We start from the raw sequence: 12,733 nt of genomic DNA, 5'->3' as shown, positions 1-12,733 counted from the left end.
AACCCAGCTGATCCTTAGGGGCTGTGGAGAAGGGGTCACCCAGGATCCTGTGTAGGATGTCAGTGCTGTCGCTATGGTATCCTTCCCCAACCCCCATGGCAAAGCCCTCACTATGGCTGTGCAGTAGGGTATTAGCAAGTCAGCCAAGGACGAACCTGCCCCTCTAGGGCTGGGCCTCCATTCCCATTTTGATTTCCAATAAGACAGGCCTGTGTCCTTACTGCACTGTGGTGGCGAAGGGTCTTACACTGCTGCCCCCTTGTACTAGGAAACTGCCTGGCTGTCTGAGCAGTGGAGAGTTTTGTGGAGTTGCCCTGGAGGCATCGCTCTATTGCACCATCACGGAAGTAGCTGGAGGGTGCCCAAAAGAGAGGATGGAGAGAGGCTGATGCTGCCCTCAGTGACAGCTGTTTGCTGACGTCTGTGATGTTACATAGGCATTGCTACAGGCAGGGTCTGGCCCCCAGACTAATTCAGCCTGAACGCTGCTCCTGACAATAAGAGATTTTAACAGCCAAACCCGATTCCTGTAAGGAATTAGGGCAAAATCCCCTCCTGACTGTGCAGGGGGAGCAGCGCCAGCCACATGGGAGATCTCCGAGCCTCCTGCTAGCACAAGACAGGTTCAATCAGCGCTGTGTGTGGCAGGGCCCATCTTAGACTGCAATGAAAGATGCATCCGCGCTGGGCAGCTAGCCACCCCCCTCAGGCACAGCCTGTGGACTCTGCTGCAGAGTTCTGTGCTAGTGTTCTCTTGGACTCCAGGTTCCAGTCCCACCCAGGCGAAGAGGCTCTCTGTACCCCCGCCCCTTGTCATTAATGCTGGTTGACTAGAGCAGGAGTTAGTGGGTGCTATCCATACTTGGGAACAGTAGAGGGAACTAGAGTGAGGAAAGCAAGGTGGCTGGGGCTGTTACTTGAATAATGAATCCAGTTTAACCCTGCTGGATGCCTGTGCATCGATGCCCTTGGCTGGGTCATTTGTAGGGATTGAATTTGTGACCTTTGGGGGCTGGATGCATAAGCCTCTCTTGCTCAAGATAAAGAACCAGCTGCATTCGCTGGAAGGCAGCAACTGACTCATAAACCGCATTGTGTGATTCGGAGGGGGACAAAGACACACACTGGGTTAACGTGGGTAGTACTCGGGTTCAGATTTATAAAGGTATTTAGGTGCCTATCTGCATCTTTAGGCATCTTAAAAAATATGGCCCATCATTGCTTCAATCAAAAGGCAATATGCCCCCTCCTCCTCCTGCGTGCATCCCCACCACAGGATCTAGCTCCAGGGAGCATCTGGAATCTCTGAGAGATGTTTCCTTTGTAGTAATGTAATGGCTGGGTTTCATACTTATAACAACTGTGATTTCCGAGCCCGCCGACAAGGCTGAGCATTAGAGCTCTTCCGAAGTTCTGGGGTGAGGAGGCAGCCCAAATGGGATGGAAAGCTTTCCTCTCCGCGCGATGGTAAACTAATTAGCAGCCTTTCACAGGTCTGCGGTTGGAGATAATGGGAGCTTGTTTAGCCACGTCTGGGTCTGGTTCGAGCTGAATAAAAGGGCTCCAACTCCTTAGCTATTGACATTAAAAATTCAGGAATTGCAGGGGACAGCCTGCGGTGGCTGTTAATTATAAATATTCGATATCACAATTACACTCCCGGGGAGGAGCTGGAGAGTTCAGGCTGGAGACTCATGCCCTGCCACCTGAACAAAGAATCGGGAACACAACGGAACTTTCTTGTAGCAAACTTTCTTTCTTTGTTCATCCTTTGTGTTCTCCCTCTGAGTTAATGTGGAACCTGGGCCTAGGCAGCACTGCTGGAGGTGCTGACTTGCCAACGAAGCTCCTGACCATAAACGCCCTTTTATCCATACTCCCTGGCTAGATTGGGCCTTTAAGGCACAGGGCTGAGTGGCAGATGGTGCGGAGCTGTGCTGCCTAGGGGGGTTGTGCTTCCGGGTTGTCAAACCTATCTCCCCGTTGTTGCATGCAGAACGATGGTGCGCAGGATGCACCCAATGCATAAGGTCTGTTTAGGTAAGAACCTTGGCTCTGCCTCCTTTGGGGTGGTGCAGGAAGGGAAAAGACCTTATGCTCGCTGAAGCATTGGGACTATGATTCTGATTGATTGGCTCCCATGAAGGGTGTGTAATGGGACTCCTTGTTCCTTCCCAGCCCCTACACACCTGTGCAGGGCCAGGTATATGACATAGCTGCTTAGACCCCTCTGATGGGTGAGTGGGAGCTGAACCGTCCCCAGCCACCAGGAGAATGCAGATCCTCTCTTGGTCCTGATGCTCTCTGTGCTGCCCCGTCCCCAGTCTCCCCTTTCTCAGCAAAACACTCAGGGGATCAGCCCCTCTGCCCAGTCACCTTCCGCACAGTACTTCGTAGAGGTCTCCCCACTTAAGAGTCTCCTTCCGCATCAGGCTCCCTGAGCCCAGTGCTGACTTGATCCCTGGAGCTCGCTCAATAAATGCGCTTTCTCTGGCTGCGGCAGTAACTCCTCCTCTACACCAAGACTCCTTCATCTCCCACAAATCCCGTGGGGTGCATTTCTGCTCCCTGCCCCTCACGCCGCCTTTGACCCTGCTTAGGCTCACTCAGCTGTACATATCTTTCAAGGCCTTTAAGGACTCCTTCCTTTCCATCTTCTTTGGTCTCTTCCCATCCCCCTTCCTGTGCTGATTTTAGTTCATCTCCTTGGGGCAGGCGACATATCCATAACTGGATCACATGGCTGGCGCTACGTAAATAATAGCCATACAGGTACGGAGCCCATGGGTAAATCTTTCCCTTTCGTGTGCTGTAACTTAGACTTGCCAAATACAAGAGATCAGCTACTGAGCTACCCATTCTCTAGAAATCTGGTGGCTCAGAGCTACCTTTTGTTTGCTTTGTGCCTAGACACTACAGTGACTGGGCCTATAGACTGACCTGAGATTGATACACGATCAAAAGCCAAACCAGGTGCCGTTTGTGTTTTGTATTATGCCCTTCGCGCCCTAGCTGGCAGGTACTGCAAATCATAGTAGGATTCATTTTCCTGCTTACTGTTTCTTGTTGTCGGCTACAACTTAATATGAAGGAGAGATTAATTCACTGACTCTCTTAAACACGGTTTCTGCTAACAGGGACTGGCTTAGATTAAATGGATCCTGTTAGCAAGCAGGAACTGCAGCTCCCTTTAAATTCCCTTAATTTTCCACACTGCTTCAGAACAACCCTGTTAACCTGCAGCACAAACACTGACAGCCCCCCCCCCCCGCCCCCCCAGAAAAAAGTAAAGAATATTTCATCTAAACAAGTCTCTGCAATTGCAACGGTGCTATATAGAGCTGTATGAGATCTTACCGGCTGACACCTAGGAAGCATCTACGCCAGATGCGTACACATCGCAAGCTGCCTGCTTTGTCTGTGCAGCAGAATGAGCTTCCATGCTCTGTCAGTGTGCAGTTGTCTTCTATCTAGTCTTCTCTGAATAGTGAATTAGTCCTTCTCCTGGTTTGTAAATAAAACCCCAGTGTGCAGGGGAAGCCTGGGCAGATTTGCTTTTCGCAGGCCTGCAAATTCTAAAGTCCGACTTCCTTTTTTTTAAACGGCAACCTTTCAAGAAATCATTGTTTGTGTGTGTGTGTGGGGGGGGGGGGGGTTGTGTTCGAAGGACTTACCCAGCTACAGTGTCACCCTATTCAACTCTCCTTCCACAGCCTGTGAAACTTTTGTTCCTAAGCAACCGGAATCCCAGGTCCTTGGAGATCATTAGCATAATGTTTTGTTCCAACATGCAGGTTCAGACGAGAGCCGGAAAGGACTCAGCGGCATGCAGGTCCTGGAAATGTTAGATTTGGATTTATGCAGAGAAGGAGACCATTGCAACTGGGTTAGGAAAGGAGAAGGGGATCGAACTGTTTGCTAGCTGGGTGCGTTAGCTGTAGGTTTCAGTTATTTGGCCATTTCATCAGACTCTGCTGTAGTGCAGGTGGGAGGTGTTTGCTATGTGTAGTTCTGATCTTACGATATCATCCCCTATGTTGATCCATGGCAACCCAGCTAGGCAAGTAGACAGCAGGGAGTAGACATGGCACAGAAAATGACCACAAAGTAACCCCAATGCTGCAGCAGTTGATATGAGCTGCCGTCTGTATGTAGCTGCCTCTGATCTCAGAACGGAGTTATTCATTCCACCATGCCTCCCTGGGGGAGCTTCTCTTGTTATGACGTGTGAATTTACCATAATTCTTCTCTTAGGCCTAGGGTAACAAGCTTTTGCTTTCCATGGCCGGGTATGATGGCTTCAAAGTGGAACCAAGAAATCACTGGGGAAAAGAAATAGCTCTGATTTAAGTATGTTGTGCAAGGGGCTGACGGAGGTGCTGTCTTTCACATGAGGTGTAAAACCAGGGAACTGTTTGAAACATTTGTGGTCATTAAAGATCCCAGGATGGTTTGGGCATGAAAAGGTTTAGTGTTAACGCTGGTGTGCTTGCCAGGTTCCAGCACTGGTGAATATAGTCTGCCTACATCCCACTGCTAGTTACTGTATACACAGTATACTTGACTGCCTGTGCTTCTCTGCACTGTGGCTGGATGCTACATTTCAGTAGTGGAAAAGGTACCCCTATGCCTGTATAAGTTTGTAAAAGGCCTGTGGTGTCAAAGGCATTCTGTAAATATAAGATATACTTTTGTACCACTCAAGGGTCTAAGCACAGTCTGACCAAAATGAGTTAAGCCTCACCACAGTCTTGTGAGGTGGGGCGATAGCATGAGCCTCATTTTGTGAAGAGGTAAACTGAGGCACAGAGCAGTCATTATCCAACTCAGGAATACAGCCACAGTCTTGTCACCTATCAAATAGGGATGATATTTCCCTAACTCTCAGGGAAGGGTTGGGAGGCTAAATTGACTGATGTTCATAAAGCACTATAAGATACTCAGGTGGAAGGTGCTACAAAAGTTCAAGCTTTTAAATTCTTATTCTTATTATTTACATATTTCATATTTTCCCACTATCGTTGGAGTGGTGGAAGAATATCAGGGACAGGTAAACTGGAACAGTCAAACAACAGCAACCTTGCACCACTGCCCTCGTGTCACCTAAACTGAACCTTGCTGAGGCTTGAGGAAAAGCTGGCTAACTTTAAAGGGAAAGCAATTATTTCCATGCACCTCTACTCTTCTTGGTCGGTGCAGGGAGCAGAAGCTGGATTGTTGATATTCCAGAGAAAGGTCTGTTCGTAGAGTATTTTCAACCCAATGCAGAGCAGGTAAATACTGGAAATTCCTCAAGGAAGCTGCTGCTTATGAGAATTCCTGCCCTGTTTTGCAGACTTTAGAACTTCAGATAGTTGAGTAAAAACAACAGGAGTGAAATCCTGGCCCTACTGAAATCAGTGGGAGTTTTGCCATTGACTTCAGTAAGGGCAGAATTTTACCCCAGGGCTTTGATGAAACCTTTTGAGCTTTACCCATCGCAAATGCACAGAGAGCTCTGGCTGGCTATTATTATTATTATTAGAGATATCCTATCTCCTAGAACTGGAAGGGACCTCGAAAGGTCATCAAGTCCAGCCCCCTGCCTTCACTAGCAGGACCAAGTACTGATTTTGCCCCAGATCCCTAAATGGCCCCCTCAAGGCTTGAACTCACAACCCTGGGTTTAACAGGCTGTAACTAGAGTGAGGCCACAGGCTGATCTTCGTCGGATAGGGATTAATTAATCACTCCATGGATGGCCCAGGCAAAAGTAAATCATCATGAGCACACATACATGGTGCTCAGATATTACAGTGATTAGCACCCTAGAAATAGCATACAGTAGATGGACACTTCTGTTGAATCCAGGTAAACTCACCCCCTCAGAAAAGTTCAGCTATTTATGTTTATAAAGCTCCTGTCCCCCTTTCCTTTTTGGCACTAGCCCTGGATTTTGTTTTAAGTGCACTCACTGCTCTGTGCTAGCTGCTGATGATCTACTCTCAGCCTGCGCTGTGTTAGCTGGGGAGATGTTGGCTGGAGGCACGTTGTTTGATGAAAGATGGTCAGGGAAGTGGGAGGAATTGTCTTGACCATCCCAGGCCTGTGGCCAATATTCTATCCTCTGTGAGTCATCATGTTCTGGCACAGAATTCCAGAATCTTTGAGACTGGGAGGGGCTATCAAGTCTAGCCCGCTACATCCCAACAGGATATGCCTGAGATGGGACTATCTAGACTTACCCTTGAATACCTCCATGAGCATGGCTGACTCCTCAATCTCTTTAAATTCTGCAGCAACCACTTAGAACTGTGTGACACCAGCAGAGGTCTAAGTAGCCCCCGGAGAATCCCCATTAGCTGTTAGGAATATAGGGCCTGTGACACACAGCTCAACAGTTGTGTTTCCATCCATTAGAGGGCAGTGGCATACCTATGTAAATATATGTACACTTGGCCAATTTATTGCAATATCTAATATTTTAATCTCCCCATAGAGTGGTGCCTCTTTAAAACTCTGAAGGACTGAGGGGTGCAGCAAGTTCATACGTTGCAGAACTCCTTCAGAATTCCCCACCAACGGGTTCGCCATGGACCCTCAATTAATGCCAGCAGCCCGGACACCCCTGCCAACTCATCCACCCCTACGAGAAGCAGGTTGATCCAATCCTGCCTGCCAGCTGCTAAAACCCAACCTGATCCCTCCATGACAGGCTCCCTAATCCAATCCCCCTACAGCCTCATAACCTGACAGTAGACAAGCTCCTTAACCCCTCTCCCCCTCTCGTAGCATACAGTCTGCTTTCCTCCCTTCCAGAATGTGTTGTGGGGTTTGCAGAAGTCTAGCCGAGGCGATGCACAAAACTCTGCAAAACCTACACATGGGAACGTGAGAACTGTGTGACAAATGGCAGGTGTTTATAATACCCCAATTTGCTACTTTAGAATTCCTAAATTCCTGGGCCAAATTCTACTCAGAATCAGTGGTGCAAATCCAAAGTAATCCCATTGCAGTCAGTGGAGTCCCTCCTGATTTACACCATGTAACGGAGAGCAGCATTTACCCTCTTGTCTTTAGGGCAAAGCCTCCCTTATCAGATGTGAATGACACTTGTTGTTTGCGTGCATGGTTGCTATAAACTTAACCTATGATTGGCTGGTCACGCAGGGGAACTAAACAAAGAAGTGTATGAGATTTAGGTCGTGAGACAGAATCAGTCCTAGATTTTATTGTTTGTTCAAAGAGATTAACCCATAATCTGCACTAAAAACATTGCCTAAGCAACAGGCAAATAATACTTATCCTTATTCTGAGACATTAGCTTGTCCAATAGAAATTATATAGCAAGATAATGATAGAGAGAGGGTGGGTGAATAATTGATTTTTCAGTCTAAGGAAAAATTCATTTCACACCGAACGAAGTGTTTCATTTCATTTTTGAGTGTTTTTTTACCTTTTTTTGGTAATTAAATCTTGCTATTTTTAACAGAACCCCATTTTGAAACAAAAATCAGAATGTTTCCTTTAGTAAATGTAAAAATTAAACATTGTGACTTAATTTTTCTTTTCTTTTCTTTTGCCAAAACTATTTGACAAATTCGATCCAAAGCTGTATTTTTGGGGGGGGGGGGGGGGAGGGGAGGATGAATAAATTATTTGACAAAAGAAATTTCTTGGTTCCAATTATATAATCATTTGGGTCATGTTACAAGGATTTATTCCTGATAATTCATTAAATAAAAAGTGGTGGAAAAGTACTTGTGAAAGTAAAAAATTCTAGGTTTTCTCCTAGATCGTTGATTTTATGGCCAGAAGGGACCATTATGGTAATCTACTCTGACCTCTCGCATGAAACACAGGCCAGAGAACTTCACCCAATAATTCCTGTTTCAAGCCCATAGCTGGAGTTGAGCTAGAACATATGATTTTATTTCTGGGGAGTTAGTAATTCTGTCTCTGAGAGGGTCACCATCCTGGGGCAATGTACTCATAAGAAAAAGCCCCTGCTGCCCAACTGAATTGGCAGTACCACACGGCAGCACCTTGGCAGGTGACATCTGTCCAAGAACCAACCAGACACTACCCTACTTAACTTTTTGGATTTAACAAGAGCATAGCCCAAGGTAATAGGTTTGAGGGCACTGCTACTGAACAACATATTTGGTTTTGGTAGCTCCCCACTATTTAAATATATTCTACTCCTTGTTTTAATTTGCTCAGAACTCTTGATGCTTTCATCTTTTGGGCTGAAATTTCCCCGACTTGTAATCTTCCTCAGGGCTATTTTTTTTAAAAATGAACAAAAGTTGCTGAGCATTTATGAGAGTGAAGAGGACAAGGAGGGGGGAAAATACACTTTCCCCATTATTAAAAATAATACAAAAAACACAAACCTGGCAACCATTTTTTCAGAACTGCTCTAGGTCCAGAGTGACTGGGGTGGGAAAGCAGAAATTGATTGGGAAATAGACTTTGTTAATGAGAAAAGCCTATTCAAAGGAAGTTGAGGTGCGGGGGAGGGATTGGAATATTAATGTAATTTCTTAGTCATTCTCCAGTGGTTTTGAAGCACATGGTGACAATAAAAACTTTGTTTCATGCAGGAAGAACATGGGAGGGGAAAAGACGATGCTCCAGAAGTGGCAGGTAAATGTAGACACATCTCTGGCTAACTCTCTGATAAGTAAAACCATGTCAGTACCTAGGATGGACCAACTCTCTCTGCCCTACTGCAGTGTACCAGGAAACCCAACACTACTGCTAAAAAGATAAACTTCATCTTGCAGGGCTTAGAGTCAATCTCTCACTATTTGGGATTGGGGTGAGACCCTTCATGGGGTGCAGATTAGCCCACACTGGGTTATTGCAGGTTCCTTGCACCTTCCGCTGAAGCAGCTGGTGCTGGCCACTGTTGGAGACAGGACACTAGGCTAGATGGACCTCGGGCGTTAGTTCTTTGCTGCAGTGATGCCTAAGATGTCCACTCTAGTCAAGATGAGGGGATGTGTAGAAGGAGATCTCGGCAGGTGTAAATCAGCAAAGCTCCATTGTTTCACTGGAGAGACACCGTCCTACACCAGCTGAGTACCTGGACTGTAGCTTCCAGTGGCTACACGCCTCTGATAAAGATCTTGATGGCCATAGAAGACAGTGTAGAAATCCACGGGCTATATCACATTTGGCTCTGCAGGGTGTTTGCCAGGATTCTCCTGCACATGGATAACAATAAAACAGTTGTGTGTTTGGCTCTCCATCAAACCATATGAAAGCAATACAGTACCCTATTACATACATATAACACTAGAGCATTTAGTGGTTTCAGCCAGTATGCAAATTACATAGTCTGAAGAAGATCCAATGAGAAAACTTATTTAACATTTTGGTGAAAATAGTAGCAGGCTGATGTAGGCTTGTGCTGATTTGAATAGAGGTTGCTGATTGATTATAGTATTTATAACACTGTGGCCCAGCTGAACAGGGGCTCCTTGGAGTTCGGAGAATGCTTCCAAAGTTTAAAAGCAGCTGCCATCTCTGATGGCTCAGAATCCAGGCCAATGGGCATTGCTACCATCTGAGCATTGTTACCAGCTGAGAGCTCTTTGTAATGCATGCGAAATGAGCTGGTGGGTTCAGTCCAGTTTCTAGAGCACAGATGTCCAGATCTCAATGATTGTGCATGTGTGTGCACACAGCACCTAGCAAAGCACATGCCCTCGATCCCTGGTTGAGCCCCCTAGGTGCTAACACAACACATATATTAATAATAATCATCACAAGAACTACCATTACAACTGGCACCCTTGCTGGTGTTTCAGCACAGAGATCACAAGAAGAATGAACTCCCCTCTCATGCAGAGGGGCGGTCTCTCCAAGTCAGGTTCAAGGCACTTTGCCCTGTGCACGCTGGGGACAAGGGGACAATGTGTGGGAAATGTGCATTGTCAATTTCCAGGCTGTATTTGTTTTGTGAATTAGTAAGGGGACTTCACTTGCCAGGACAGTCACTCTGGCACCATTCACAACGAACTGAAAGACCGAAACCGTGCAGTGGCTATGGGTAGCAAGTAGAGCTGGTAACTATTTTTTGTTCAAAACATTTAAATGAAAACTGGCTTTTTTGTCCAAATGGAAATTTCTGCTGGAAATGCCCAATTTTGAAGGCAATTTTCATGTTTTCATTGAAAACCCATAAACCATTTTTTTCTGTTGATGTTTTTCACCAAAAACCCAAAAGCTTTGTGAAGAAAAATTTTGGAGAAAATAGAAACTTTTTAATTACCAATAAAAATATTCCCATGTCCCGACTGGCTGTGCTAATGAGTTGTGTTTAGACTGTGTGGGGTTGGCTCTTACTGATTAACGGGGAGCCAAGAGCAGCTTCACTTTAGGGGTTTGTGATGGTTTTTCCCTGACATTGCAGAAGAGAGAGATCAGTAACTTTGACTACCTGATGTACCTGAACACGCTGGCCGGGCGCACATACAATGACTACATGCAGTACCCCGTGTTCCCCTGGATCCTGGCTGATTACCACTCCCAGGTGAGCTCTTTGTGCTTAGTAGTTTTTCTGTGCTTTCTGCAGTAGAAGCTATGCAAAGGGTTCTTCAGTGACGTGAATGCTGGGGTGGACCTAGTTCTAGAGCCCACTCCTGAGGTCTCGAGCCAGGGCTGGACTGTGCCAGAGAGTGGGCTCAGAACAGGGCCAGGGCTGTGACCCCTTCTCCTTCCTGCTCCTCCAAAGGGCTATGGAGGGAGCAGGCCCTGTGCTCCCCTGAGAGCAGGTACTGCTGCTTGTCCCTTCATGCAGGCTGTGCCAGTCTGGGTACATTTACACAGCAATCGGGAGGCACAATTGCAGCAAGTTGAGGCATACCCGATCTAGCTATGATTGAGCTAGCTCACTAAAAATAGAGGTGTAGCCACAGCAGCATGGGCCAGCTGCCCAAGTACAGTACTGTGTGGGACCGTAGAGACATGGGCAGCTGGCCTGTGTCAGCACGGCTTCATAGCTATGTATTGCGAGCTAGCTCAGTCCAAGCTAGTACATGTATGCCTACGCATGCTGTCCTGATTGCAGTGTGAACGTACCCTCCGGGTGGGAGGCTCCTTGCACACACTGCACTCTCAGAGGCACACGCCCTCTGCTTCCAAGGATCCTTCCCTCTCCCTTGGGAGGGGGATCTTGGTAGCATTGAACCTCTGCCCAGAAAGGCAGATATGCTGCGGTTTCTGCACTATATGCTGGGGTCACTCCATGAACCAATCAGCAAAGGGGTGATGCCTGAAGGCAGGGCTCATCCTCTTTCCCCAGGGACTGAGGGCGTCATTTCTACCAGCTTATACCAGCCCAAGGCTTAGCTTCCTGTGACGCATCTCCCAGTTTGCAGTGGCCATACTGACATCCTGCACGGGGTTAACGCAGTTCCCACAGAGTAATGGGGAGGCGTTCCATGTTGGCAAGGGCGTCACACCGGGCTTGAAGGGGTGAGCACCGAGCTCAGCGAATTCCCCTGGCTGCAGGTGTGGCTGACGCAGCTAAGCCGACGCAGCTAGGCAGGTCACAGAGCTGAGCCTGGTCAGTGGGGTTCCAGAAGAGTTCAGCTGCTCCCCCACCCCCAATGTTTGCCTTGCAGATGCTGAACCTTGCTAGCCCCCAGACGTTCCGAGACCTTTCCAAGCCCATGGGAGCTCAGACACTGGAAAGGAAACGCAAATTTATCCAGCGCTACCACGAGGTGGAGAAGAGCGAAGGTGAGTGCTTTCGGAGAATCACGGAAAGTACAAATCCAGCTCCCACTGAACCCCTTGAATGATGGGTGAATTCCTAGGGAGATGTCACCTGCGGAAGGACCAGTTGATTTCCAGGGCTTGGGGAGAGCCAGAAGAGGGAGGGCCTCGGGTTCCTGGGACATGCCTCCTACAAGGAGTCACTCCCATCCTGTCCCCACTCCCGATGTGTCCTGCACTGCTAGGTCCCGTCCCCACCCTCAGGCCAGAGACCAGTATTGGGGCAGGGGGCTTAGCAGCAGAGGCCACCTGCCCAGCGAGGGTCCTTGCAGACATCCTGGATGATAGCTACAGTGGGGGATTGGGGGAAGTGAAGCAATTTGGCCCCTGGGGAGTGGGGCTTTGCTGGGGAACAGGATGATGTGGGAGAGAATAAGGATGGGGTGCGGAGCTTAAAGTGGGCTGAAAAATGTCTGTGCACTGGGGGAGAGGGTCTATCATTTTCTACTAAAATGAAAACAACATCACCTCTGCCTGTCCCCCATCCCACAGCAACTCTGCCCCCCACTTCCCCAACCGTCCTGCCCCCTCATCTGCTCTGCCCTTTCCAGCCTCACCACTGTTCCCCTTGCAGCTCCTGGGGTTCTTCAGCCCCCTCTCAGGCTGGGCGGGCTGCAGCGAGGTCCCTTCTCCCCCTTCCAGGCAGGGATGGAGGGGGAAGGAGAAGGGTAAAGGCCTCACAGGAGGGGAGGGGGAAGGAACCACCCTAGCTCCTGGATTCTTCCTCCCCACCCCCAAGAATAGCTTTGGCCCTTGGGGGAAGGGGAGAATTGCTTCCTGCTTCCTGCAGCAGCTCTGGCTGGCTGCTTGTACCCCGAGAGGCAGGGCTGAAATGTGCACCCCGCCAGGGACCCGGCTCAGAGGTAGACATTTTATATTTGCCAGGTCTGCACCCCTTTTGACCTGGCACACTTTAAGCACTGGGGGGATGGAGGAGGAGCAGGCAGGATGGCATGGAAGGAGG

General features: G+C 48.1%; 1 protein-coding gene across 1 annotated transcript in view; it reads left to right on the top strand.

Annotated features, from left to right (window-relative positions):
• Nucleotides 1-12,733, top strand: part of WDFY4 (WDFY family member 4) — a 234,004-nt gene that overhangs the window by 171,681 nt on the left and 49,590 nt on the right. The window contains exons 47-49 of the mRNA XM_065407457.1: nucleotides 8,586-8,628; nucleotides 10,403-10,522; nucleotides 11,616-11,733. Coding sequence (XP_065263529.1) covers nucleotides 8,586-8,628; nucleotides 10,403-10,522; nucleotides 11,616-11,733 — 281 coding nt within the window. The remainder of the gene's footprint in view (nucleotides 1-8,585; nucleotides 8,629-10,402; nucleotides 10,523-11,615; nucleotides 11,734-12,733) is intronic.

Source organism: Emys orbicularis, chromosome 7, assembly GCF_028017835.1.
Source record: "Emys orbicularis isolate rEmyOrb1 chromosome 7, rEmyOrb1.hap1, whole genome shotgun sequence".
NCBI classification, from domain to species: Eukaryota; Metazoa; Chordata; order Testudines; family Emydidae; genus Emys; species Emys orbicularis.
This window is presented reverse-complemented; position numbering and strand designations above follow the sequence as displayed.